The sequence below is a fragment of the Pithys albifrons genome, chromosome 5 (genome assembly GCF_047495875.1).
Source record: "Pithys albifrons albifrons isolate INPA30051 chromosome 5, PitAlb_v1, whole genome shotgun sequence".
NCBI classification, from domain to species: Eukaryota; Metazoa; Chordata; class Aves; order Passeriformes; family Thamnophilidae; genus Pithys; species Pithys albifrons.
In genome coordinates this window covers 16,422,596-16,450,511 of record NC_092462.1, presented here as the reverse complement: position 1 = coordinate 16,450,511, position 27,916 = coordinate 16,422,596, and the positions used below count along the sequence as shown (strand labels likewise).

Here is a 27,916-nt window from a genome sequence, read left to right as displayed (position 1 = left end):
AAAAATGACTTCTTCAGAAAGTGCAATTGTGATAGTTATCTGAAACCAAGGACTTTGAAGACAGAGAAATTACTGTGAAAGGGATTTATATATGCGTTGATCCATGCTTTTCTTTTTATCTACATGTGAATATACACTCAGATGTGTATCTGAGCATGTATATAGAGTGTGTTCTGCTCCATATGTTGGTGGTGATTGTTGAGGATGAGCTATCATTAGCATTCTTGTTAAATCTGATTTTCAAGGTTACCAATTCTCTCCACTGATGAGGCTCTCAGCACTAAATAACCAGTGTATTTCAAGTACACAGATCTCTGCTCTGACAAGATCACTTTCAGCTCTCTTCCTACTTGCTATGCTGGGATGAAGGAAATAAGGCAAAATGCAGATGTCAGTAGCAAAACTACCTTAGAAGGATCAAGTAATGCAGCTATAAATAGCAGGGTTCTCTAATAAAGAGAAATGCAAGTGGAGTCTTTCTGGTAGAAGGTAAAGATGGATGAAAATTGTCACATAGAAATTAGGTGTAATATTAAGTAGCTTTTCAGAAAGATTTTGCTACTATATTTGTCACATTTGTATGTATAGTAATGGGTAAGGAGACTGTTCAGTGTTCCTTAGACTTCTGCAACATTCAGTAAATAGACTTCCTTAATAGAAAAAGCTCTGTGCTGAGATTGCCCTGGAACACTGAAGCCTGGGAGCTTCCCTTCTTGTTCGGGGCTTCTGTTCTGTCATCTGAGAGGTAATAATAGTACTTTAAGGAAGTAGGGGCTTAAGATAGGGCAAGCATCTTGAAAAGGATGTGTATGCCCCATCCAAAGACTCCTGAGACCAAAGACTATCAAAAATTGTATCAGATCCCATATCTAAGAGTCGATTTTAAATATAGACACATATTCTGTGGGCTTGACAGTGTATTCTGGGTTAGAATGTAATGAAATTGATAAATGTTAAGTTTCACTGCTTATGAAAAGAGTTATTCCTTCATGGGCAAGATAATTTCAAGTATTTACTTGGTAAGTGTCTACTGAAATAAAAACTTGGACATGAAACTAGAATGTTTTTCTTCTCTTTTTGACATAGGTATGAAAATGTCTGGTCCCTCAAGTGTATGACTACAGAGCATTGCTCATTGATCATAACAGTCTGAACTCACACAGAATATTGGTGAAAAATGAGGGTCTGGGTTTGTGTTAATCTGACTAGAAGTTTGTTTGTTTGTTTGTTGTTTTTTTTAAGTGCGTAAATCAGCAAAGAGTCTTGTTAAATAGCTGTAATTACATATATCTCCTGGTAGTCATGAATTTATATTCACATCTGGCTAAAATTTTTATCTCTGCTAAATAGGTTTATATCCAATTATTTACAGTCTTAAAAGGCATTTTTAACACTAACATTTCCCTTGACAAATGAACTGTAAACAGAATTTATAGGGAAAGAATTTATTTACTGCATTTTCTTTCTGTGCAGCTGCCACAGACATGGTAGTAAAAACTCTGAGGCTTTTTCTGAGCTCATGCTGCAGTAAAGCTATCATTTTATTACAAGACCAGGGGTGATTTAGAATCTTTGTTATAAAAACAGCAAACTATATAAATTAAAAAATAAATTAATAGTTGAGCAAGAGGTGTTATGATGAAGCTTCTAGAGAAACAAGTACAGGCTTTTAAATGCAAGTCCAGCCTCTTATCTGAGATCTTGAGATTGACTTTCACACTCAGCCTTTTGGTCGCATTTCACAGGCATTCATTACTCTTTTTCTCTTATTCCTGCTCCCTTGAGTCACCTGTTCTGCCAGTGATTGAAGCTTGTCTTAAGAAGGCTTATCATCAATGCTAACCTTGGTGTTCCAAGGTAAGGATTTTGTGTAGCAAGCGCCAGAGAGAGGGCCTACATGTGGTATTTGTATTTCATTGTAGCAAAATGCATAGTTGGCTGTCTGTAAACAAAAGCTTCTCTCTGGTGAATAGAAAAAAAACATCAGGGCTATTAATTTACCCAGTGCAATGAATTTCCATATTGACTTCTTTGAGTAGTTGGACACCTTCCATTTGATAGAAGACAGTGATAGAACTGCAGTCGAGATCCTTGTGCCCCAAAGTAAATATCCCTGTACAAAGAATTGCCTTCATTCCTCTGTGATATGTAAAGGACTGGGAATTGAACATAAAAGGAAAGGCTTAAGAAGCTGCTGATTTTAGATTGATGCTTTTGTCTCCTGCTTTGACAGAGAGAGAAAATTCAGAAAAGCAGAGATCTGAAACTGAGGAAAATGTTTGCCCAGACAAACTTGCAGTGTTTTCTAACTCCTACTCAGTAATTTTATGATGTAACTAAGGAGATTAAAATATGAGAAAAGATTCTTAAAATGATTTAAAATACTCTTACATAGCTCAGATGAGTCTCATGTAAGCTTTTCAACTTAAAAGCAGTTGAGTGATCAAGGAATATGGATTAGCTGAGAGATTTATCTGCTCAAGTGTATTTGCAATGTACTTCCATTAACAATAGAGACAAAATATTTAACTGTTGAAAGATCATGGTTTTCAAATCCTTTGGCTCTACATTATATTTGTTCATTACTTTCTTATTGGAATTCAGGGGTGTTTTAGTTGTGGCCTTCATGGTGCCATGTTATGGCTGAACTAAATCAGGATGAGAGACATGATTCTGGCAGCTGCTGCAGGAGGTTTGCTTTCTGCTGCATCCTGTTGGGCTGTAAATCACACATTGCGTTCCTCCCAACACAAGGTTTAGCTGAGTGCAGTTCCATGGCCGGAGTAAAGTCAAGTCAGACCGGATCTTTGATAGCCTTATTGCCTAAGGTGCTGCTTCTGTGGTTTAGCTAGTGAGTGCAGTATCTTTGTTTATGATTTATGATATTATCTGGGTCATAAAAGTATATGCCTTGTTAATGGATACGAGAATAAGGAATTGTTACCAAATGACAGAATGGATGATGCTGGAGAGCCTCTGGTCCAAGCCCCCTGTTGAAAGCAGAGTCAAGTAGAGCAGGTTGCTCAGGACCACTGGAAGAGTCTGGCTCCATCTTCTTTGCTACTTCCATTAGATACTTGAGAACAGGGGTAAGATTCACCCTAAGCCTTCTCCAGGCTAAACAACAGCTCACTCAGTTACTCCTTTTATGACAGATATTGCAGTCCCTAATCATCTTCATGGCTCGTCAGTGGAATTCCTCCAATGTACCCATAACTTTTTGTACTGGGAAGCCTGGAGCTGGCCTAGCATTCCACATGTGGCCTTAGTAGCAATGAGCAAGGCAGAAGGATCACTTTCCTTGCTCTGCTATCAAAAGTCTTCCTAAAACAATCCCAAAAGTATTCTTTGCAAAATTCTTCATCACCTTTAGCAAACAATTGATCTTGTTTGTGGGATGTACTTGGTGTGTTATTTGTGCAGAAGTAGTGTAATTGAAACATTTCAGATTTGTCTGCTCTTGTGTGGTTTCCAAGACATACATTGCCTACACTTCATTTTTTGTGTATTTTGAACACTTGTGGATATTTTTGGCTTTGTGACTAAGTTCTGATGCTTGTATGCTTTCTGGTCTGTACTTGGTCAGTAAGACTGTCAATGAATGTCTACAACAAGCAAGAGTTAATAAGAAAAGGAATCACAGAGTTTTGAATATTTACTTTGGTGCTTTAAAAAGGCAATTTTTAGAAAAGCTAGTGGTTTGGTTGTTATATCTCTTGAGAAATACACTGCTGCTTCTCATGGACTAGCAGAAAACTTGTGTCATGTCTTTCTTCATTTTTGGTAAAAGGAAAAATCAGGAAGAGGGTCTTAGGATGCTGTCCATTTGGGAATGTTTCTAAGACTTAGTGTGCTTTGTGGAATTTAGAGTCAGAATTTACGTAGTCAGATTTGAACTGGCAAAATAACTGGTTCAAACTCATAGGAGGTAATGATTATAAAAATAACTGAAGATTGCACAAAACGCTTAAAAGTTTAAAGAGAATTTTAGGGCCACAGCTTTAAAAGCCCACTTTGCAAACCACAGCCTGTGTTTCTTCATGTTTCCAAAATTTGTAACTGTGTATATGTAACAAACTTTTTCATTATCAGGAAATGGTAAAAAAAAATTGTGAAATGGTTCTGTTTCTAGATATGTTATTAGAATTGGATTATGAAAGATTCAAAGAATGATTCAGTAACTTGACTCCAGATAGATGGGCACTTGTTCATTGAGCCACTTAGTGAAAGTATCCTTAATTGTAACAGAAAAAGCAAAAGCCTCACCACTGTACCCAATGCACAGAGTTGCTTTATGAAATAACTTCTTGCCTCATACAGTTTTTATGGTATTTTTATTTGAAATTACTTAATTTTTCCCCCACCCCTTGAAAATATGTGTTAATTTCATATGAAGCTGGAGTTCAGAAGTAGTGGTGCATACTGTCTTCTGCAGATGAGGTGCTACGTCTCCTTTGGATGTCCTATGTTTTCTTACTAGAAACTCTCTCCTTTTGTCACAGTATTTTTCTCAGTGGAAAAAAAAGAAAATGGTAGATCTGAGGCTCAGGAATTTGCCATGAGAAATGCTGGATACCCTCTAAGATGCATAACCACTGTGTTTGTAATTACTGCAGTGCTGCATATGATGCTGTCCTTGACAGAAACGTGGCCATTAAGAAGCTCAGCAGACCATTTCAGAACCAAACTCATGCCAAGCGAGCCTACAGGGAACTGGTCCTCATGAAGTGTGTGAATCATAAAAATGTAAGTTCTGAGTAGGTAGCCAGAGAAGTGTTATGTATATTGGTTTGTTGGAAAGAAAATTGTTTTGTTGGGTTCCTTTTTAAAAAAAGAAATGAAAAGTAAATTATGCTTGAGGGCTACAGTCCTTGTGGTGTTACAGGCCCACATGAGAGAGTGAGGATGTTCCATGTGCTTATTTAAAGACTATGCCAAGTGTGGGTTCCTGCCAGGGTTAGGATGAGAGAGTGGGAGAAAACAGAATGGGTTCTTGTCAGTGACTTGTCCAGTAATGCATAAATGTTTGTTGGAATCTTGGCTACATACTCTAATCACTGGTATTTGTGGTTCAAAAGTAGTGTCTCCTGCATTGGAATATCCATGCACACTCATTGTTCTGGGCTTCATTTGAAACCCACTCATATAAGTGCTTTGTATAGCTTGTACAAGCTAATGGGTCATCCTGGGCAAGGTTGCTGCAAAACTGCCAAAAAAAATTAAGAACCAAAAGCACTTTCCATTCTCCCATATTTGTGAGTACGCTAATGTGGTGGAGCCAGGGACTCTGAAACCTCAGCACATTGTGCTGTTCCTTCTAATCCCAGTGTTCTTGTTGAAATAAACAGCTCAAACAGGTTCTCGACTTTCAGGCTTCTTGCACTCACTACCTATTGTATAATATTTAGTACACATAATGTATGAAAATATTCCTGCGTTGCAGTAGGAATGTTATTCCAGGGCTGTGTTTTAATTGTAACCATTATCTGTTAGAACTGCCTGACACTGTGGAAACTTGTGGGTTTTTTTGTTTTTTTGTTGTTGGGTTGGGGTTTTTTGGTTTTTTTTTTTGGTTGTGAAATAGTAGGATTGCCAGGGATTTAATTTTCTTCCAGTTCTTCAATTTCTCCTATTGCTTGCTGCCATTTCTGTTTGCCCCTCCCTTTTCATAAGGAGTGAATTTTTCAGGTTGCAGTGTCTACTCTTGCCTCAGATCCTACAAAGACTCTTTCTCCTTATGCAAAGCATAAAAGTGCTTGAAAAGTGTGATGTTAAGGTGAGATTTTACACTTGCTCTCTATCATAAATTCACATGGAAAGAAAAAGGACTGACTCTAAAATGGCAAACAGGAGGACTTGTCACTCTAGTGTCCTCTGTCCTGCTTTTGGGCTTTGATTTATTCTTATGTTCCCACTGTGTTGATCAGGAATGTACCTATCTCTTCCCTATTGACTTGATGGAAGCTACTTTCAGCCAGACCAATGCATGGGGATTTGAAAATGCAGGAATAAGTGAGGAGTTCTCCCTGTAGGCAGGAGAAGGATGCATTCTCACTTCAGTTTTTTAATGGACTGGAAAGAATAGAGGGCAGCAGGAGTAGCAATAATTTCAAACCCATAATTTTAAACATGCTGCATGAGAGCTGCTACAGCACCACATTGGTTGGGTCAGAGGTTTGGTTTGTCTGAACAGAGAAATGCAAAGGAAGGAGAGAATTGTTTAGTCACCTGTCCAGATGTAAGATTCAGTCAGAATATGCAAAGTAAAAAGAATGAATTTTGAACCATTTCTGTTAGAAAACCTAGATAGGCGATGGGAGATGTGCTGATATCACCTACCTCTGTTACCTGCGCAGCAGGAAAGTATGAGAAATTCTTGTGAGGTCACATTTTTCCTCAGTGCTGTTTCACACATTCTTATCAGTGCCTTACAACTGCCCAGCCCATTTAAAATCAAACAAACAAAACCACAAAGTGAACCAACCAACCAACCAAAAAAAGGCAAAAAAAAAAGAAAAAGGAAAAAAGGAGTTGCAGTATGCAACATGTCTTTGCTCAGGGTTTGTCAGCTGTTTTAAAGTGCTTCTACTGAAAAGTGGTACCTCTCATGATGGAATTTGTGTCAGGCAGTGTGTGTGTGTGTGTGTGTATGTGCCCTAAAAGGAACTGAGGCCATGTCGGGGAGATGGAAGGACTTCTGTTTATTGAGATGGTCCTTGATTATTTTGTCCCGTCAGGTCAGTATTCCTCATAAATAAGAAATTTCTGGCTGAACTTTGCCAAGTATTTACTGATCTGAGAAGTGTAAGTATAAATTGAGCAGTGAAAAGCAGTTTATCCTTTAACACATTTCAAAATGGGTTCAACTGCTTATGTATATCACATCTCTTCATTCTTTTGTCTTACTTTGCTTTTCAGATTATCAGTTTATTAAATGTCTTCACACCACAGAAATCTCTGGAGGAGTTCCAGGATGTGTAAGTAACAGAGGCAGTAATTAAGCTAAAGCTTTAGAGGTGTGTGGGGCATTATACTGCACCTTGAATGCAATAACTCAGCAAGACACAAAGGTTATAAGCCCCTCAAAAAAAATCCTGTGAGTCTAGTGGGTAGACACAAATTCTGCATTCCCATATTGAGACATCTTTTCACACTTACAAAGTGACAAATAATGGGTTTCATATTTGTTTTGATATGACCTTTGCCTGAGTAAAATTATTTGCCTGGGTGTCTCTGTTAGGTATATAAGACAGCTAACATCTCATCTGGAACCTTGCTGTGGTACGAACCTGCTCTGAGTGAAATTTTAAACAGTCTGTGTTTTATATAGTTGTTCTTTTATCTTTCTGTCTTTCCCACAGTCTGTGTACATTGTATGGGAATGTATCTCATTCTGTAGTCTGGTATCGGCAGTAACCTATTAGTTTTAATGAGAATTCTGGGAAGTCATGTAGTCTTACGAGGATTTTTGGAGGCATTCTGCATGGGAATACATATTTCTAGCCTCTCAGACGTCTCTGTTTCTCTCAGATTCCTACATGTACTTTGGTAGCCATTCCTTGCAATGGTCAAAGGCCAAGCAGTAATGTCATTTGGTGCTTGTGGTTCTTTTGTTTTCTGCACATTTCTGGGTTGTGCTGCCTGATTGCCCAGGTAGGGTATAGTCTCTGTCAAGAGGAATGCACCAAGAAAGGGCCAATAACCCACCAGTTTTGCTGGGATACTGAAAGAATAGTGAAAGAATAGTGAAAGAATAGTGTCTCTGCAGTGAAATACAAATACCAATACAGTACCATTGTGAGTGCACCCAGTCTGCAGCGGTGTTACTCCCAGTCATCAAAAACAAAGTGGATTTTGAAGCTAGAAAAGGCATTGTTACTTATTTGAGATGATGCTGTGATCCCTTTTGAACACAGAAAATAACCCTGTGACTTTACTTTTCCCTTCAGTTACCTGGTAATGGAATTAATGGATGCCAATCTGTGCCAGGTGATTCAGATGGAGCTAGACCATGAGAGAATGTCTTATCTCCTGTACCAAATGCTCTGTGGTATCAAGCATCTTCACTCTGCAGGAATTATACACAGGGTAAGGAGCTTTCGGTTTAAAACTTAAGACTGCACGTGAAATAATCATGCAGATTTTAAATACCACTTGGCTTTCTTGTGTATTGTGGATCAATGCCCTATCTCCCAGTACAATGACTATAAGCTTAAGAGTCACAGTCCATGCCCTTTGCAGAGGAGCTCCATGCTTAGAATCATAGAATCGATTGGGTTGGAAAAGACCTCTGAGATCATCGAGTCCAACCCTTGGCCCAACCTTGTGTTAGGTTAATGTGTTTATTGAAAATAAACAATAACCAATAATAAGCTCTGGAAATCATCCAAGTGGTCATGGTTTCTGAAAATTGTAGACAAATGTTATTTCTTCTGACCATAGCTATATCTTCCATGCATGACATTCAGACTTTGAATTGTAGTCTGGCCCGAGTATACCTTGGCCAGGCTCCACAGAGATCTGGGCATATGGAATTGACATTTGCCATCATTTATATGTGCTAAAACAAATGAAAAGACTGCTAAGTCTATGTTAAATGCATCCTCTCATTTTGCCTTTCCACATTGGAGTGCTGTGCCTGGTAAGATACAGAACCTGCTGTGAATGCCAGAGGCAGCTCTCTATGTGATTGCTGACAGCAGAGAGGAACACTTTATGTGACTGTGAGCAGAGGGAATTCTGAATGGATTGTAAATACTCAGAGTTAACTTCTCTATTGAAATGTGTTTTTACTAATTTGGCATTTCCAGATTGAAAAGAAAAAAATTTTTAAAAAATTCCCTTCTGATAAAAGGGCTGATAAAATGGGTTACAAAGCAGATGTTGCTTTTTAATACACTAAAGTCTCATTTCTTGGCATGTTGTGTGTTTAGCAAGGGGTGATAGATTTGACTTTCAGACAAGTCATCCAGCAAAGGATGCCTTGAATTATTACAAAGGAAGTGTTTAGGTATCTCCACAATTACATTTGGAATGTCTCTATTAGGCTCACAGCATTACAAAAAAATGAATCAAGACAGTACTGTGATACTAATCCTAGTTTGTTGAACTGCTAAATGGAATTAATTTAACACCAGTAGTCTCCTGCTATCCAGGTAAAGTCCCACAGTATGCCAAGTTAGAACAACTTCCAGAGCAGTTTGCTAGAGAAAATAGTAGCAGTGTTTTGTTGTGTATTTACAAGTATTTCTGATAGTAACCATGTCAGAAGATTAAAAGAGTATTTGAAGGGTGACTTGAAATATCAGTCTGTATCACAGCTATGCCTTGCTTTGCAAAGGACAGTCACATGTCTTTTCATTGTCTCTTGCAGGATTTAAAACCAAGTAATATTGTAGTAAAATCTGACTGCACGTTGAAGATCTTGGATTTTGGGCTGGCCAGGACTGCAGGCACTAGCTTCATGATGACTCCATATGTGGTGACACGTTACTACAGAGCACCAGAGGTCATCCTGGGAATGGGCTACAAGGAGAACGGTAGGGCTGCCATTTCATAGCACAGTGTGACCTGAAGTGCAAGGCCTGCTTCTACAATTGTGAGGGGCACCTGAAGGAGAAAATGAAATTGTAATGATAAGTGACATCTTGAATTAGAGCAGTTTCTCACTGTTGTGTACTGCGCCTACAGAATGTATTTGGAATGCAATGCAGGGGAATTTATCAGTGTGGGATTACAGAAAAATAAGAAACTTGTTCTTAGTTATGCCTGAACTTAACAAATACAGTTCTGACTAGAATATCTTTGGCTTCTATGAGTTTTTTGAGGGAAGAAGAAGAGCCCTTCCAGAATTTGTCCAAATCCAGAGCTAAATCTGAATTTCCGGAGTTATTTCCTTCTTCATGATAGATGTAACTGAAGTCCCAGGTTTTGCTGACAGGTTTCATGTGGTCAAGATCTAGGGATAGATTTTTTGAGTCTCTTTTTTTTAATGGCAGATAGAATTGAAAAGAAGAGGAAAAAGCTGAAGTTAAAAAAAATACGGATATAATTTGTATGTTATCTCCCTACAAGTAAATAGGATTGTGCTCTGAATAATCTGTGAGAGATCTTGGTCCCTGGAAAGATTGTGAAAAGCAGATGGGGGTGCTTGCTATAGAGAAGGAGGTAAAGAACTCCCATTTTGCAGGAGGTGAAGGGAAAACTTTGTAAGTGATTCTCATTTTGTAACAAAACTGAGAATTGCATCTGAGTGTCAGGTAGACCAGGCAGGAAAGGAGGGAATACACTGTGATTCAGATTCTGCCATCAAAAGCTCCCACTTGTGTATGACAAGGAGACTTTTTGCTAGCAAATACTGCAAATTTCAAGACCAAGAATTTAGTAAAAAGTGTCCTAATTAATTTGTGTTAAAGAGGTTAGCCAACCTTTGGGAGAACTTCTGCTAACAGCCAACTGCATCCTGTAAAGAGCAGTGAAACTGATTTCGGGAGCTGATTCCATGACTTAAGCACAACTAAAGGCATAATCACACAACCTCTTCTGAAATTAGCAAGTCCCTGTATGAACTATTTGTAGTGTTTATGAATTTAAAATATACATTTTAAGATGAAAGTCTAAAAAGCAAAGAATTATTAAGCAGAATCTAAGCATAGAGAATAATTTCTGAAAAATTAATAATCTTCCATAAAGTATTTTCTAATTGAAATTTTTGCTAAGTGCCATTAGAAATTTGAACTAAACTCAGCATGCTATAGATAGTTCCTTAGTGAAATCCAGAGTTTCTTCTATTGCCAAATGAATTCTTTTGCCTTTTTTTTTCTTTCTCTCCAGATATTTAGTAGATAATTACTGGTGGTGTTGTTATTGTCCATGAAAGGACAGAGAAAGCACTTGCTTTTCACATGATAAAAACTGCACCAAGAAAATGTTAGGCACAGTCTTGTGGTGAAGTACACAGCTGGGAGGTTCTAAGAATGTTTGCCACATCCAAAGGTCCTGATCAAACGTCCATTGACGTTATCATAGAGACTTCCTTTGGCTTCCTTTGACTTCCCTGGTCAATAAATCTGGCTTATGATGAATGATCTTGTCTTATTTGTACAAAGCCCAAATCAAGTAAACAGGGTAAGAAAAGAAAATACTTGAAAATGAAGGTCAGCTGTCAGAGGAGCTGGTCTGCTTGGAGGCTCTGATCCGACTCCCAAGGAAGTCAACAGAAAGGGTTGTTCTTTTCTTCCCTGCTCTGGCCTATGCTGCCACATTACTGAAGCTCCCCTACTTTTTTTCCCTCTAACTACATACTCTGCCTGTATAAGGATTGTTCACTGCTTTCATTTTCTTTCTGCACTTGGTTGGCTAAAGATGCATAATTATCACCAGTTTGCTGCACTTCTGTAGAAGGTCCCAAAACTGTCACTATGAAGAAAACTCTGCCACTGCCTCAGGCATGCTTTTGCTGTCCCATGTCCCTGATACCTGTACCCTCCTTTCCCAAATGGAACATTTCACCTTTATTTTATTTTACCAAGAAATGAGTTGTTTGTTTGTTTCTTTGGTTTGTTTTGGATTACTCTTGAAGGATAAAAAGGGGGAAGAAAAAGAGGAGAAAACTGGCTGTGTAGGTCAAACATGACCACAAAATGAGGATTCAAAGTTGATAAACAGCATAGTCTTTTAGAGCATTTGAAAGCAGTTTTTTCCTCTTCACATAGAATGCATGGGGGAGTTTTTCTGTGCTTACTGTGTCACAGTATCTCTCCAGCCTTTTTTCTTGTAAGACTTGAAGGACAAAAAAACCCCATCCAAGTCAAGCAGATAATGCAGCTATGTATATTGCACCTAAAAGCCGAAGGCAGGATTGGGAATAAGAAATGCTCTTAGTGTTGATAGTACTTGTCCTGCCAAGCATTTATCTTAGCTTTTTCTTTAGCATTTATTTTGACTACATATGCAGTACAAAGCACAGTCCACTCAGGTCACACTCTCCAGTTCTTTCCAGTTACTATGTAAATACATCTAGATTGGTAACTAGAGAGAGGACATAAGTACAGATGCTGAAGCAGGAGTTTTACATAACCATTAAGGGCAGTATTTATCCATATGGCCTTTCCTTGTGTGAGCAGTTCCATTTGGAGCCTCTTGTGTACTGCTGCAGAGAGACTCAGTGCTGCAGGATGAAGTCTAGAAACTGGCTGAAAGTAGGATTTATTCCAGATTATCATGATCTGGTTTTGGATTTTTTCTGAAAAGGCAAAAAAAGAAAAAAAAAAAGGAAAGAAAAAGATAATTGTTTTTGCATCATAAATTCAGTGTATACCATGGGTCTGTGCACTTATTACTTGATTTTTACTTGCTAGCTCTGGACATTTACCCAAACTGTTGATTTTAAATTTTTTCCGCTGTTGTTACTAACTACTGTTGAGCTGACTGACACAGCTTTTACTTATTTATTTATTTTAGCTTTTGGTGAGACATGAAAAAAGAAACCCAACAAAACCACAAAACAAACTGTACTGTTCTGATCAACCTGCTCTTTTTCCCCTCCTTTAGGAGTGAAATGTCGTAGTTAACTTTGCTTTTTTTTCCTCCTTCTTCACTTCCCTGTCTCTGCTGTTCTAGTGGATATATGGTCTGTGGGATGCATTATGGGAGAAATGGTTCGCCACAAAATCCTCTTTCCAGGAAGGGACTGTATCCTTGTGCCATTTGCTGCAGCTTCACCTATTATTTGTTCCTCTCCTTCACCCCATCCCTTTTACCATAAAATGACTATATCAGGACTGTAAAGATAGCAGCAAAAAGTTGAATCCCAGAGGTATGACTAAATAAAAATAGCACACTTATGGATATGAACAAAATTGAAAATGAAAAACAGATGCACAGAATTATTTCAGTCAATTATGTTACTTAAAAACCTGTAATCATTTCATTCTGTATGGCACTTATGGCATGCCAATAAGCAATACAGAAAAGAATCATCATGATGGCAAATTGGATAATTTGCTTATTATTCTTGAAAAGAAAAATAAGAAAAAAAGAAAAAAGTCCTAACTTGGCCCATATCGTTCCTATAAATCTGTTTTTCTTCTTTCATGTTTTGGAAACAGTGACTTCATAACATTTGTGGTGACATCATAATCTTTTGCTTGCTAATGCATCATGGTTTTGGATTCATCTCAATGCTGTATGAGCTCAGAGCTGAGTCAATACAACATTTTTTTTTCTTTTAAACAAAATTAAAAATTTGACTCAGTTTAAGGCAAGTGTTTATCTGCTGTGGTTTCCAAATTGGCCTGAAATCCGATTCTCTTGATTTAAAAATGGACTTCCCTTTACTTGCATGAAACTGTATTTTCTTTCCATCTTGTTCTCGTCTTGGGTGATATTATTTTTGCCACTTCCAAGGTGGTAAAAGCAATATTAGAAAATGAAAACAAAAGCGGAGGTGCGCCTACTTAGCCTTCTGTTTATCACAGACTAAGCCAGGCAACCTGCCTGTGAGGGCTTGGAAATGCAAGGCGTGTGTATTTTGCCCATCAGAATAAAATGCAGCAGCATAACATGTCTTCCACTTTCAGAAACAAAAGGGCATATTATTTCCAGCAAGTTGGCAGAAAGGCACCGTAAAAATCTGGCATCAGCAGGCACTTAGCAGTTGGTGTGAAGAAAACCCAGCTTTCATAGATGTGTAGCCATGGAAGTAATTATATTTTTGCTGACTCTTGAGTAATTCTTGTTGTGTTTGTCAGTTAGGTCCTGCCTGTCCTACTTTCACAGCTCTGTCAGCTTTCTCTGAAAGCAGAGCTCTGCCCCATAGCCCAGTGAAGATGCAGTTACACTTCACTGACGCGTAGATGGAGAAACAGCAGTGACCTCCTGTTTGCTGAGGGGGAAACAGCAGCATTGAACTGGCTGCCAGTCTCATAGGAATTTGGACTGGAAAGCTATTGGATGCAAAACATGGCAGTGAAGTAAAAATGTTGGGGTTTATTATTAAGGGAATAAGAATGGTGGCTTTCATTACTAGTGGATAGCTTTGAGGTGCCCCTCTGTAGGTGCTGAGCTTTTCCTGCAACATGCTGCACACCCACCTTCTGCTGTGGCCAGAATGTGCAGAACAGCTCCCAGCATTCATGAGACCTGCAATGCAGTGTAAGAGTTATGCTGTATTTCAGTGGTAACACCATCTCAGAAGCACCATCATAACTCTTCCTCCAAAAAATGCAATTTTCCTGTTTTCTTAAAACAAAAACCACCAACCTAAACTAAATTATCTATAATACACTTGAGGTTCAGCTGTGAATACTGAGGATATTTCCCTTTACTCTGTTTGGAGAGAAGCCTGATTGAGATTTTAGTTGATAAGTAACTAGAATACATAAAAAGAATGCTTTCAGGGTAAAAGCATAGTAGCATGGATAATGGGTTGCTCTCCTTTCTCAACAACAAATTATATTTAAGAGTCATGTTTGTCTGCCCATAGAAAAAATAATGCCATATAATTTAAACAATGTAGCTTTTTTTAAAAAAATCATTCAAACGTGAGAATTACTTTTTTTCTCTCTGGCTGTGACAACAGTCTCTTATGACAGCATCTTATTCAGGGATAGCAATAGAATATTTTTAAAATACCTTTTAACATTTCAATATCAGTTAAAAAAACAGCCACATTTTTTAACAAATTCAGGAAACGTTGTATAAATTGTGGGATAGTCCTCATTTTTAAATCATTGGAAATTCCATACCCTGAAGTGGAGTGTTTGTGGGACAGGCCACAATTACTACCATGTTTTAGTGGTGGATTCATTCAGATGAGTTCAAAGTTTTAAAAAAAACAAAACAAAACCAAAGCAAAACAACAAAAAAGAAAAAAAAAAGGAATCTGTGCATTCGTTTCCAAGTCAGTACTCATTTGTTAACCAGTTTGACCCCATGTTGTCAGTGTTGGAAAACTGGTTTGTGTATGGGTCCCTATTATTTCTCACCCCTCTGTGGCTGTGGATGAGCAGATTTAGTTTCCCTCCCAGGTACAGGAAGAGCTGGAGAAGCATTTATGCAGCTGCAGGTAAACTTCACAGAAGGACATTACGTACTTCTCTTGGGCTACTTAAGACCTTCCAGCAGAGAGATTTCTAGCTGAAAGGCAAGTCTGTATAGACAAAAAGTCATTTCTTCTTAATCATTCAGAAGACTGTCTACTGTGTGCACTTGCTGTCAGTATAACCTTACTTGTTTCTGATCCGGAGTAGGAACATTTGCGTATGGTACAACATGCATCCAAAGGAAAATTTCACAGCTGCTGCCAAGTTTTATGAAAAGAAAAGATTTTAAGAAGTTAATCTTATCTAAACCATCACACTGAGTTACCATTGCATTTAGGCGCTGCTGACTTGAAATGAAATTTCATTTTTTAAAGTCTTTATGGAAACTGAAACATGGAGAAGATTTTAGAACATCTCACATCTCACCTACATAAATAAAAAACTCTCTCTTTAGTTGCTATAAGAAAGCTCTGAAATCTGGATGGACTACAGCTGGTTTTCAGACAAATAAGAACAGCCTTCAGTTTCCTGGAGAACTCCTGGGTAGAAATTGCCTAGCAGGTACCTTTGTTCCTTGTTACTCAGCTAAAGCAGACATTTCAAAATACTCTCAGGGAGACTTGCTTGTCAGAAATCAGTCCCTCTTGAGAGTGAATCCACTTTTCAATCCATTTCCAGATGGATTTGCAGACCACAGTATTCCTGGCAAGTTCTGGTAAGCTTTTGTAGTCCACTTCTGAGTTTTTCACTCAGTGTTTCTTCGATGCGTATTCCACCTTTGCCTCAGTCAAATCAGGAAGAATGTGAGCAACTAAAAACTGCCCAAATTCTTCAGTGCCATTGGAAATGTGTTAGAAACTCCGAGGCTTTTGCCAAAGCTGTGTTCAGCTCTAGGTAAGAAGGTCTTCAAAATCTCATGAGATTTCAATTTAAGTATTGTAAATGTATTTCTGGATTTTATTTGAAGAGAAGGGAAAGCTTAAAATGAATACTTTCAGGTGAGAGAGATTTATTAAGATCTGAGACTGCCGAGGCCACAGTGGTGTCCTGTAGGCACACATGACTTCATGGGGAAAAGAAAGCAATCAGAGCATTTCTTTCCAGTACTGAAAAGAAGGAGGCATGTAAGGGATGGTACTCTAGCAAGTTCACATGTGAGTCCTTCAGCAGATGAAAGGGAAAACAGTGACTTAGTCATAGAAATATATTGTGATAACAGCCAAGTGTCCTAAGTTTGGCTAGGCCTGAATTTCTGTGGTGAATATGAAAAACAGAATTTCTGCTGCAAATACCTTACAGTCTAAGACAGTCAAAGAGAAAATACCATTAAGATAGCAAGAGATAAAATGTTCAACTTTATTCTATGTAATTATGAACATCCAAAATGGATTGTGAAGAGAAGTCAGCAGTAACAGATGAAGTTAATGATTGCTGTGGCTAGGTTCTCAAGAATTCCCTTGCTGTCTTTGAGAGTGCTGGGATTAAGGGATGCTCTCTGTCATCTGACAGAGTGTTCTATTGCCTCAGGGGAAAAATTGAATGAAGAAAGTCTTTTAGGAAAAGGTACTGCCCTTCCACCACTCAGCAGAATTTCTCTTTGCATTTGGAATAAGATCTGTGTTGGGTATAATCCTAGTGTTTTGAGTGCATGCTGGGGGTTTTCTTAAAGTTTAATATAATAAAACTTCTGCAATTTTGTTAGTGCAGTCAGTTGTTTTCCTTGTTCCCAGCAGTATTTTCTTAAGATTTGTTTTGTCTTAAAAAAATACCAAAACCAAACAAAACAAAAACCCAGACCAGCAATTAGCATCAGGATTATTTAAAAAATACTGTTAAGAGTATCTGGCCTGGCTTTCCAGGTTGAATCAGCTGGTAGTGTTAGCCTGGTGCTTAAGTTGTGCTACCTATGATGACACTGATGGCTAAGTTTGCATTTTGTTGACATGGATGATTCCTTCTTGGGTATTTGGTTTTGGACTTGGGATTTTTCTTAAAATTTGTTCATATGAGACCAGGTCTGTCTCAAAGAGACTTCAGAGCAGATGTGAGGACAATTGGGTTGTTGCCATACTTCTCTTTCTTAATTCAGATATGCACATTCTATCAGTTTATAGAGTGTAATTTGCACTCAGCATGAGACCCCCCCCCACTATCTGGCATTGGAAATGGATCTCGGGTGCTACAATGAAGACTATTCATTGCTTGTTTCCCATTGTCCTGGGTTGAGCTGGCAAAATGCCAACTGTCCAGGACAGAGTGAAAAGGGTTCCTCCTCCCCGCAACTAGCCAAGGGAAAAAAAGAAGAGGGAGAGGAAAGAAAAACCCTCAAAACCAGGTTTATTCTGAAACTAACAACATGTATTTATACAGAAAGGAGAAAATTAAGAGGAAACTACAATATAACACACACACAAGTTATGCATGTATGACAAGGAATAACTTCCCACTCCCCAATTAATACAAAGCCCATTACTCTAAATTCATAAGCACTCCAAAAGACACTCAGCAAGAAAGAGAAAGTATAAAAACAAAATATTTCTACTGCCCTGAATGCAAACAAAATGCAAGCAGAGGCAACAGAAGCAGGGCCTGGCATAGTAGAGGAGCTGCTAGATGTCTTCCTCTTAGTTCAGCCATGATGGAACTAACTAAGCCACTCCCACACACTGGATTTTACACCCTTTGAGATGATGCAATATGGTGTGGAATACAATATTATTGGCTGGAAGAAGTCAGCTGTTAACTAGCTCAGCCCAGCTCAAGTCAGCTGACAATTTCAGGCCTAATCTGAACTTTAAAGCCTAATTTTTTGGCCTACTTGGCTAAACCCATAACACCCATCGGTCACCTGAAAGATGTTCAGCATGAGTCTGAACACATAGTTTCAAAAGTGACCAAGTGCTGAGTGTAGATCTGTTCTACACCCACTGCTACCTCATAGGAACTTTAACTAAGGCAAGTTATTTGCCTTTTCAGGTACCTGTGAAAATTGGATGTTTGGGGTGTTTCCCTGTGCAATTTATCAGCTTTTGCTTGATGGCAACTGTGCTAATTCGAGCTGAGTTTCTCTGTTGAGCAGAGAATTTAGAACTTGTGGACAAAACAGTACTGAAATGCTTTTTGTCAAGAGCCTGTAGCTATTTGGTCAGGATGAAAGTAGAGAACTGGAACACTCTCAAAATCATATCATTTATTAGATATGAAAATATATTAGTATACTTAAATGATATGATAATCTGTGTGTGTTGTAGCAAGAGAGACTTTGCTGCTGGAAGAGGTAGCACAAGTGTGATTAAATATTCTTTGAGACCTGGGAAGAGATACTTCAAAGTCAAAATGTAAATTAAGCTAAAAAGGGAACCTTAATCTGGGAACTGCAGGATCTGCAAAACATGTTTTAAATGTTACAGTCTGTTAGATGCAGTGTAGTGTTTCACATTCCTTGGCAATATTCTTTGTAGATCTCTCTTATTGCAATGTGGTTTTTCTTTCCTATGGTTATATTCAAAATAAAATGGGAGAAGGGGAAAGACATGAGTCATTCCTTGTGCCACAACTCATTCTTGAGCTTGCATCTCAGGATTCCCATGGCCTTTTCTTAATATACATGTGCCTCAATATCCTGTAGCATTCCTTTCAATGCTAGCTCCGTTCTTCTGAAAGGAACAGTTGAGCATTACTTCCCAAGAAAAAAACAGCCATTTTTTTAGCCCTTGTTTACCACTCCAATAGCCAGCCTCTGAGGGAGAGCACAGATGTCATGTGATTCCTACCTTCTGCATTTTTCCAGGTGGGCCAGGTTCTGGCAGTTTGCTGGGTTGACCCTGACTGAATACCAGGTGCCTGCCAAAGCCACTCTATCACTTCCCTCCCCAACTGGACAGGCAAGAGAAAGTACAGTAGAAGGCTCATGAATTTAGATCAGGACAGAGAGAGATCACTTACCAGCTACTGTCATGGGCAAAACAGACTTGACTAAGGGAAATTAGTTGAATTTAATACAGATCAAAATCAAAGTTGGATAATGAGAAGTGAAACAAATCTTAAAAACACCTTTCCTCCATCCTTCTCTCCTTCCCAGGCCTAACTTTATTCACAATTCTACCTCTTCTACCCCTGTGACTCAGGCAGAGAGAGAATGGCAGTTATGGTCAGTTCATCACGTGTTGTTTCTGCTGCCACTTCCTCTTCAGGGAGAGGAGTCCTTCCTCTGTTCCAGCATGGGGTCCTTCCCATGGGAGACAGTCCTCCATGAACTTTTCCAACATGAGTGCATCCTGTGGGCCACAGTTCTTCATGACTGGCTCCAGCTTTAGTCCCTTTCCATGGAATGCAGTCCTTCAGGCACAGGCTGCTCCAGCGTGGGTTCCCGATGGGGTCACAGGTCTTGCCAGCAAACCTCCTCCAGCATGAGCTCTTCTCTCCATGGGCCCACAGGTCGTGTCCAGAGCCGGTCCCAGCTTCCTGTGGAGTCACAGCCTCCTTCACTCATCCACCTGTTCAGGCGTGGGCTCCTCCACAGGTGGATCTCTGTGCCCTCATGGATCTCCATGAGCTGCAGGGGCACAGCCTTCTTTCATCATAATCTGCACCGCAGGCTGCAGGGGAATCTCAGTTCCAGCAGCTGGTGCACCCCTTCCCTGTTCTTTTTGACTGGCCTGGGTGTCAGCAGAGCTATTTCTTTCACATATTCTCACTACTCCCTTCTCTGGCCACAATTTGCTTCTGCACAGAAACCCTTTCCCCTCCTTAGATCCTTTGTCCCAGGGGTGTTATGACCCTCACTGGTGGGCTTGGCCTTGCCCAGTGGCTGCTCTGTCTTGGAACTGCCTGGCATTGGCTCTGTTGGACATGGGGGAAGCTTCTGCCAGGAATTCTTAATGGGTTGAGTTGATACTGTGCTCAGCATTTGTCAAAGCATGTTAAAATTCATACACATAATAAATACAAGAATGAAGGCAAGGGTTTTGGTATCTCAGCAAGGTCCTGAGATTGGAATGTCACCAAACTTGGAGTTTGCCATGACGTAGATAGAGCTGAAGGAGATAGGGGTTGGTGGATTTGGAAGGCTTTTAATCTTTTCCAAGTGATTAAGCCATCTCCACAACAGTCCTGACGAGTGCCACACATCACAGACTCCTTGGCAGCAGCAGTCTGATGCCTTTGTAGCTGTAGTAGCTGGAGCACATGAAAGAAAAGCAGCTTTGCCCATGTATTACTAAGAATTACTAAGTATTTTTAGAAACTGTGCCCTTTTTTATTCCATAGAAATAACAGGGAAAACTGTAAAAACAAGATACAGTGTCCAATACAGACTATGTATTTTTCTTCCTGAAAATTCAAGTAAGGGCCTGGAAATGGTTCTTCAGAGCAGGTATTGGTGCAGCTCTGCAGGAGTACTCAGCAATAGAGATGAAGGGAAAGAGAGGTCCTGCCCAGCAAGGTATCTTTCCATTCTAGGAGGATTTGAAGGAAGAGACTCAGTGCTGTGACAGGCATACTCAGCCCCCTTGACATTTTGCTAGGGTTTCTACCTCAGCCATTGGCAAGCAGCATTGCTGTTAAATATTCTGGGCTACAGTTAGACAAATAAAATCAGGTATCATGATTTGCTTTGTTAATATGTCTATCATGTTCTTCCCAAGTCAGTTTTGAGGACATGAACATCTCTTTTCAGCTTGCAGAGGAGTGATTTCTGCATCACTAAAACAGGAGCTATTATAAATGTTATTGTTTGGCATTCTCACTATTGCTCTGGGCAGAAAGTGTGAACTCACCCATGAGGTTGGGAGAGATAGCAAAGCTCATTCATCTCTGCCTGTGTCTCTGGTCTCCAGAGTTTCCCAGGGCATGCATGTAATGAATTTTAATTTGAATGTCATGATTTTCATTGAATAACAGCTGGGGCTTACTGAGTGCAGAACTGAAGAGCCACCTCACTGGGAGTTTTATTAAGGGCAGTTACAGATTTTCTTTATGGGCTCCCTTTCATTGTGTTTTGTCAAGCCCCACAGAACCTGCAGTTTGGCAGGAGGAGAATGTGGAGTTACAAAGGAAGTGTCCATGGAAAGTTCACTTGGATACTTTCCATATATAAACATCTTTGACTAGTTCTGCAATTCCTGATCTTTCTGCATCCTTGCTGAAAGAAATCTGAAACCTGGAAGGAGGATCAAGCACTCATTTGGGTCAGGAAGTATGTAGGACTAAACCACCAGAGTAATAGATGACTTCTTAGTGTTCTTCCATTCCAACTTTCCCCTCAGCATCTCTCTGATCACCTTGCCTGTGAAGGGCCATGTCAGCATCCAGGCATGCAATCCTGATGCAATCAGGGAGTATTTCTTACCTGTTTGGTGGGGAATCAGAACCAGGAGGTGTCCCAGAGAAGAAGATTTGCTGTATGAGGAAAATATTTCCTTTATTGAGGATGATGCCTGCATGTGGTTTCTGCTGAGCATTTATTCAAGGTGGCTATGCCATGGAGGCATTTGGTGTCCTTGGAGAGTTCACTTGTATGTTGAAGTTTGTGTACACATTCAAGAAGGCATTTTAGAGCAGCTCTATCCAATAATATTGTTTGTAGAGATTTTGAACAAATTAAAAATCCTCTAATCTTAGTAATCCAGGATATGGGTATTCTAATAAAGAGTGCTTTTCTCATCAAGGGCTACCCAAATGTCAACAGTTTCACTTAAGGGTCTTGAAAAGTTGCAGATTTAATTTGTTAACACTGTTTCATATGATCTTAAAACATCAAGGCAAATAGTTGTGAAACTAAAGTTTTATGCAGAATCATGCAGAAGTCTCTGTAACTAGAAGTTAGCCTGCACTTGATTAAAGTTTAGGGATGTTCCATGTGTTGGTGGAGCATTGCCAGCCTTTGTGAAAATCTTGCATTTGAAAAAAATCTTGTACCAGATGTAAATTTTCAGTGCTTTGGAGTTGAGTGCAAATGTTTAGAGATTGTGGTGTGCTTCCATTTTCTGATGCTTGTATGATTGAAATTGCTCAGACTACATCTAGATTGAGGTTGGACTGAATGAAGCAGATGATTGAGGCACAGATCTCTGTACTGCAGTCCTTTCTGGAGCTTTGCATAGCTCTCAGTGCCTTAACTGGGGCTTCCACCAGCTTCTGGTGTATATGCTGAAACTCCTAAGCCCCGGGTGACTACTTCTCTTAAACACATAGCCAAACCCTGAATTCCACTTGGACTTATTTCTAATTGGCTCAGGAGAGGAAAAAGAGGCAGCAGGCAAGAAGGCTGTTTGGCCATTGATTATATTCAGGTGTTCATCTTTGCTCCTACTGATATGGAAATTTTCAAAGTTTCCTTCCCAAAACCTCAGGAGTACAGAAGTAAAATCATCTCTGATTTTACACAGTTTGCAGTTCAGTAAGTCACTAGTTCAGCTTCTGTGTGTGTGCACAGCATAGAGCAGTGATGTCAGAAGGCAGTCTCTGAAAATAAAAAGGAATTAATAACAGACGAACAAACAACTGCTTGCTCTATCTTCTCCTGATATTTTGCATGCCATTTAGCTTGTGATGAAAGCAGCAATAATTTGCATCTCTAGGTCTGCTTATTGCTTCCAAACAAGTAGCCTTTTATTTGGTTCTTTGTTTTTGTTTATTGATTTTAATTTTTTTGTAGTGTTGAAGCTTTTCATATGCTAAATAAAGCAACAGGGGACCTTAGCCCAAGGCATGTTAAGATTTCCACAGATAGGACATTTGCTTTCAAAGTCAAATATACTTTAAGTTGTTGCTCAATATGAAATTATAAGAGTAAATTTAACCAAACAGCATGATGCTTTCATATTTTTCCCCACAGTTTCTGTCCCTGAGAGACCAGGCTGTCCCCTTTCTTGCTTCCATGCCCTATGACTTATCATAGAGCAAGGACAGCAGAGGTAATGTGGTTTCATGGTATCACTATGGGGGAAAATACCACCTTAATCCTGTGCTGGACATAAGGAGTCCACTTTTCATCTTGTGTTCCAGTGTAAATTGTGGTCAGCTTTATTTGACCCAGCTGAACTGCTCTTCTCTGTATGAGGTCCACAGTCCCCCAGTTTGCTCTGAATTTCAGTGCAGAAGGTACAGCTTAGTGCTTCTGTGTCTCAACTGACCTATTTAGAAATCACCATTTCCTATCATGGCAAGTGGAAATCTTATGAGATTCTCAAGACCCCTGTTATGGGCTGCTGGCTTCACTGAGATTTGGTGGAAATGAGCCAACGGGCTCTAAAGGAAGCATTGTTGGAGCTGAATGATCTCAACAAATTCTGTTCATACCCCTGAATAAGAGGTGGATATGTCTACACAAGGACTCAAGATCCTTTTGTGGCTTCTGGCAGTTCAGCTTGTGAGAATATGCATGGATCCCTGGTATCTGGAATGATTAAGGAAAAACAATTTGCATATCCTTATTGAATACAGAGACCAGCATTCATTTGCAAGACAAAGCAGCATAAACCTAGGTAATGAATGCAAATGAAAACTTGAAAAAGACAAAATTAATTGGTAAATTTTAATTACAAAGTTGTATTATGACACAGTAGCCAGTTGTGGGTCTCACTTGGTTTTCTGTATTTAATAGTGTTGTCTTCATCCACAACGGGGTAAAGAAAACTGTTGGAGGTAATTTTTTTCAGACCTGCTATATTGTCATGAAAATTGTATGCTCAGGCAGAAAAGCATCCGCAGAGAGCGAAAGGCAGTTCTGTGTCTGCAGTGAGGGCTGCAGGCACTGGGCTATAGCATGATTGGATAAGTCTTCTCATTTATTTGTTGTTCTGTTCCTGTTTTCTTGTTTACCTTCATTTCATTTTTGTTTTCAGTTGACATGTGGTCAGTAGGGTGCATCATGGGAGAAATGATTAAAGGTGCTGTGTTGTTTCCTGGCACTGATCGTATCCTTCCTAGCAGCCGTTTTGACCTCAGTAGGTACTTCCAAGCCTTTTCCTTCCAGCCCCTTCCCACCAGACTAGTGCTGTACTGTACCTAAAGAGCTGGGTTAAATCCCTGGAAACCAAAATGTCAACAAACCATTACTGCCTCTCAGCAAAAGTCTTAGGTGGAAACCACAGTAAGTATAGTATAAGGAGATGGAAAACAACATCCTACATGGTTCTTCGGAACTGTGTTCGTTCTGCAGCCAGTGACTGCAGTTTTGCTGTCATAAATGTCTCTTTATTCATTTGGTGGTGGGCGGGAGGAGCGTGTTTCATAAATCAGAGGGGTTTTAAAGGTTGTAGTAGGGTAGGCACAAGTCACTGTTTGCCTCAGTATGAGATGTAAGAGGTTCTGTGTTTTACTTGCATCTCTGCATGTCTAATTAACTCAGACATGGCTCATAGAAATGCTTATTTCTTTGGTTGCTCTACAAGTGGTATTAAAGTAGAAAAGTAGGAAATCGCTTCAGCTTGGACATAACTTTTTCTTCCCAAGACTAAAATTATCACTTTGTAGCAATTTAATTACTCAGAAGACTGGAAAATTCCTGAGGAACTGTTATAGGAGACTTCAGTCTGCCATCCTTTATTTAAGTATGTGTAGCTATTATTCGATGCTTTATTAAAGCTTTCATATGTGCTTTATTATTTATCAGATTGTGAAACACTTTCTTGTGCACAACAGCAACTGAGCTCTGTGCATGCTTGGTGTAACTCCAGTCATTCATGGACCATAGGATTATGAAAATGAGAAATGGAGATCACCTGTGTGCAAGTTTTCCTCCTAATTTAAACTCTGTACTTAGAGGAGTTTCCAGGCATTATTCATTTTTATGTAACTTTCTCTGAATGTGTGTGCATGTATACCTATGAGTGTGAGTATACACTTACCAGCTCAGTTCAGCACTTCACTTTTGGCCTCATTCACACTTTAAAGGGTTCAATATTTTGATACAAATGTGGAAAAAGTATTATCTGAAGAGCATTAAAGAAATTAAAGTTGGCAATTGTATCATTAATATTTCCACAGCCTTGTCCAGCAAGATTCTAATTTGTGTTTTGTCTAAAATGCTGGGTAAGCACATGCCTATGAAATGACCAATAGACTTTTCTTGTGTTTTCATGGGATCTGGAACAGATCTCTTCTGCATTTGTGAAAGTAAACCTTTCCCTTCTATGTGTTTAATGGAAATCATTAGTACCTATTTGTGTTCTGGAAAATTTGGCTCAGACTGTGCCTGTATTTGCTGTGAATGTGGAGTGAGACATTAGTGTAGGTGTTAGCATCCTTCAGTGCTTGAAACTGTTTTTATGTTCATAGACTTACATTTTGTAAGGTAGCATTTCAAGAAACCTCCTAATAAGTACAAAAAAAGAATTGAATAGTTTAAAATAGCACTTTGAAAACTGATTTCTTTGATACAGCTGCATACATGTTAAAAAGAAATTGCACAAACCCACTATAATTAAACCATTGTGTGCTGTCTGTTATTGCAGTAACCCCACACAAATTGTGAGTGCCAGCTGCTGATTTGTTTGGGATTGATCTGTAACTGAGTTCACGTTTTCCATTTGTCTTTATAATACGTTCCTAAACTTGTATTGTGTTTTATGTACCACTCTTACTTTTCTTCTGCTGTTCCATCAGTGTCTATTCCATGAACAGAGAACGATGCAATTGCTTTCTTTCAGGCTGCTGAGCATCCCTTCTCAAAGCTCCCTCCTCTCCAAAACCATCCCCCCAGTCCCTCCCCTGCTGCTGAGCAGCCTTCAGCAGGGCTTCAGCAGTTCCTGCTCCCCTGCCCATCTGTGCAGCTGAAAACCAGTCAGGGAGCTGCAAGGTCCAAGCCAGCCTGTTGAGATTGATGAGTTCATGGCATCTTCCTTACACCTGCACAGAAAATGCTTAGCATTGCTGTGAAAAGGATTATTTCTTCAGATGAGTTATGGAGTTGGCCAGCTGTATAATTCCATCAGCAGGGACTGTAAAACTCCAAGAGTTTGAGGGCAGTATTCTTATTTAGTGTAGGAGCAAGAGTAATTAGGCATCTGTTTCTTTTTAAAAGTTTCCTCTGTGACATAAAATTGTTAAAATGGATTAAGACTGGCAGTATACCAGAATCTACTATCAGCAATTTTTAACAGGCAGTGCTTCTTTTCACAACCACACTGTGATTTGAAGAGTATTTAATACTAATTTGTGTCAATTTTTCTGCATAAATAACTATGAAAAGCAATTTGGAAGCTGAAAGACTGAATATTCAGGAGAAATGTACTGTCAGTCATACATTTAACTGCAACACTTACACTTTACCATTTTCCAGTGGTTAAGGAGTGTAGGTCATTGTATGCTGTTACTGTTTACAGAACTAAATGGTCCACTCAGCTATCTTGAAAAATGTCTGTAGCAAAATTCACAAGCAGAAAAGCAGAAAACACCCGTGAGTAAGTGCAGAGTGGAGTGCTTGTCTGGGCTGCAGCTCTGTTCCACTCCCGGAATCCATTTGAATTCACCGAAATCACTTGGGCGAACCTAAGAACAGAACCCACCTCTTCTGTTTTAATATCCCAGTTGTGAAAGATGATTTGCAGTGTCCAAAATCCTCATGATCTTTACTGATCCTTGAAATTTTACTATTTCTATACCATTTTTGGTGCATGCGTGTGATGCAGTTAATTGTGAGCTAAAGCTTTTTTTTTAAATTCCTCATTAAAGTTCTTTTCAAGGTTGACAGCAGTAGTTCTGCTTTAAAATCTATTATCATGAAGCTTGGATATGCTTGTGCCTTTAGCAGGGAGAAGATGGCAACAGGGTGTGTAGTGTTGCCTCAGGAGCATCGTGAAAAGCTGTCTGTACCTGCAAGTTTACATTTGTTACATGTGTTCCTCTCAGGATTTTATGAGGGAGACTGTTACTCTTTTCTCATCACTACATAAGTGATCTGAAGAAGTTAAGAAGGTGCCTTAGTCCTCTGGTGAGCTGTGAATATGGTAGTTACACTTTTTTTTTTCAACACTGAATGCATTTTGGGCAGACAAGGATGAATGTGCCCTTAACTCCTGTATTTGGGAAAGCATAGGGAGACAAGTATATATTCTGTAGAGATGTGTGAGGTTAGCATGATGCCAGCTTCTCTTAGCATAAATCATAGATGTCTGCAAAAGGTATCCCTTCCTCAGCCTTATTCTGCAACTGCAATCATGCTCTGCATGTTGTGGAGATTGGGGTGTAGGAGTTTTGTGCTCAGTTTTATAATTCATTTAGGAGGTATTTAATAATGCTAATGCATTGCCTACCTCTAGGCCAGATACACCATCATTGTCCATCCAGCTGTACATGTTACAAAGATGGGAGATGACACAGAAGCTGTGTACAATGGCAGAAGGTTCTAGAAGCCCAGAAACAGACAGGAGTACTCCAAATAGATACTGCAGTGGTGTTGAGATGTTCATGAGGGAAATGGTGATGTTTATCCAGAGACAAGTTTGTAATCCTGTCCTGCAGTATTGACACAGTCATGACAGTCTCTTGCCTTTCTTGACCAATTCTTGTGCCTAGGGATTGCCAGCAATTGTGCTCCCTGGAAAATGTCCTTAAAGATGTGCCAGCTCTGTTCTGCTATCCTGTGCTTGAGGGCTGTTTCCCAGGGGGCTCCTATTGACTAACTCCTTGAAGACCTCCAAGTTTGCTTTCTGAAGTACACACCAGTGTGTGATCACTGCAGCCCTGGCCACTTTCAGTGGACTTCAGTGATGTCTTGGGAGTGCTGGGTTAACAGTTGGACTTGATAATCCTAAAGGTCTTTTGTAACCTAAAAATTCTATTATTCTATGAAATTTCTCTTATAAGTTGCTAGGCATCAGTCTTACCAGAGCTCTTTTGATATATTTAGCCAGTGCCAGGTGCCACAG

The 27,916-nt window shown here is 39.4% G+C and overlaps 1 protein-coding gene across 9 annotated transcripts in view; it reads left to right on the top strand.

Moving 5' to 3' along the window:
• The window catches only part of MAPK10 (mitogen-activated protein kinase 10), a 158,225-nt gene that overhangs the window by 94,592 nt on the left and 35,717 nt on the right, over positions 1 to 27,916 (top strand). For all 9 annotated transcript variants that reach the window (XM_071555759.1, XM_071555755.1, XM_071555758.1 and 6 more), the window contains 5 exons: positions 4,617 to 4,746; positions 6,919 to 6,977; positions 7,950 to 8,088; positions 9,374 to 9,539; positions 12,622 to 12,693. In XM_071555759.1, coding sequence (XP_071411860.1) covers positions 4,617 to 4,746; positions 6,919 to 6,977; positions 7,950 to 8,088; positions 9,374 to 9,539; positions 12,622 to 12,693 — 566 coding nt within the window. The remainder of the gene's footprint in view (positions 1 to 4,616; positions 4,747 to 6,918; positions 6,978 to 7,949; positions 8,089 to 9,373; positions 9,540 to 12,621; positions 12,694 to 27,916) is intronic.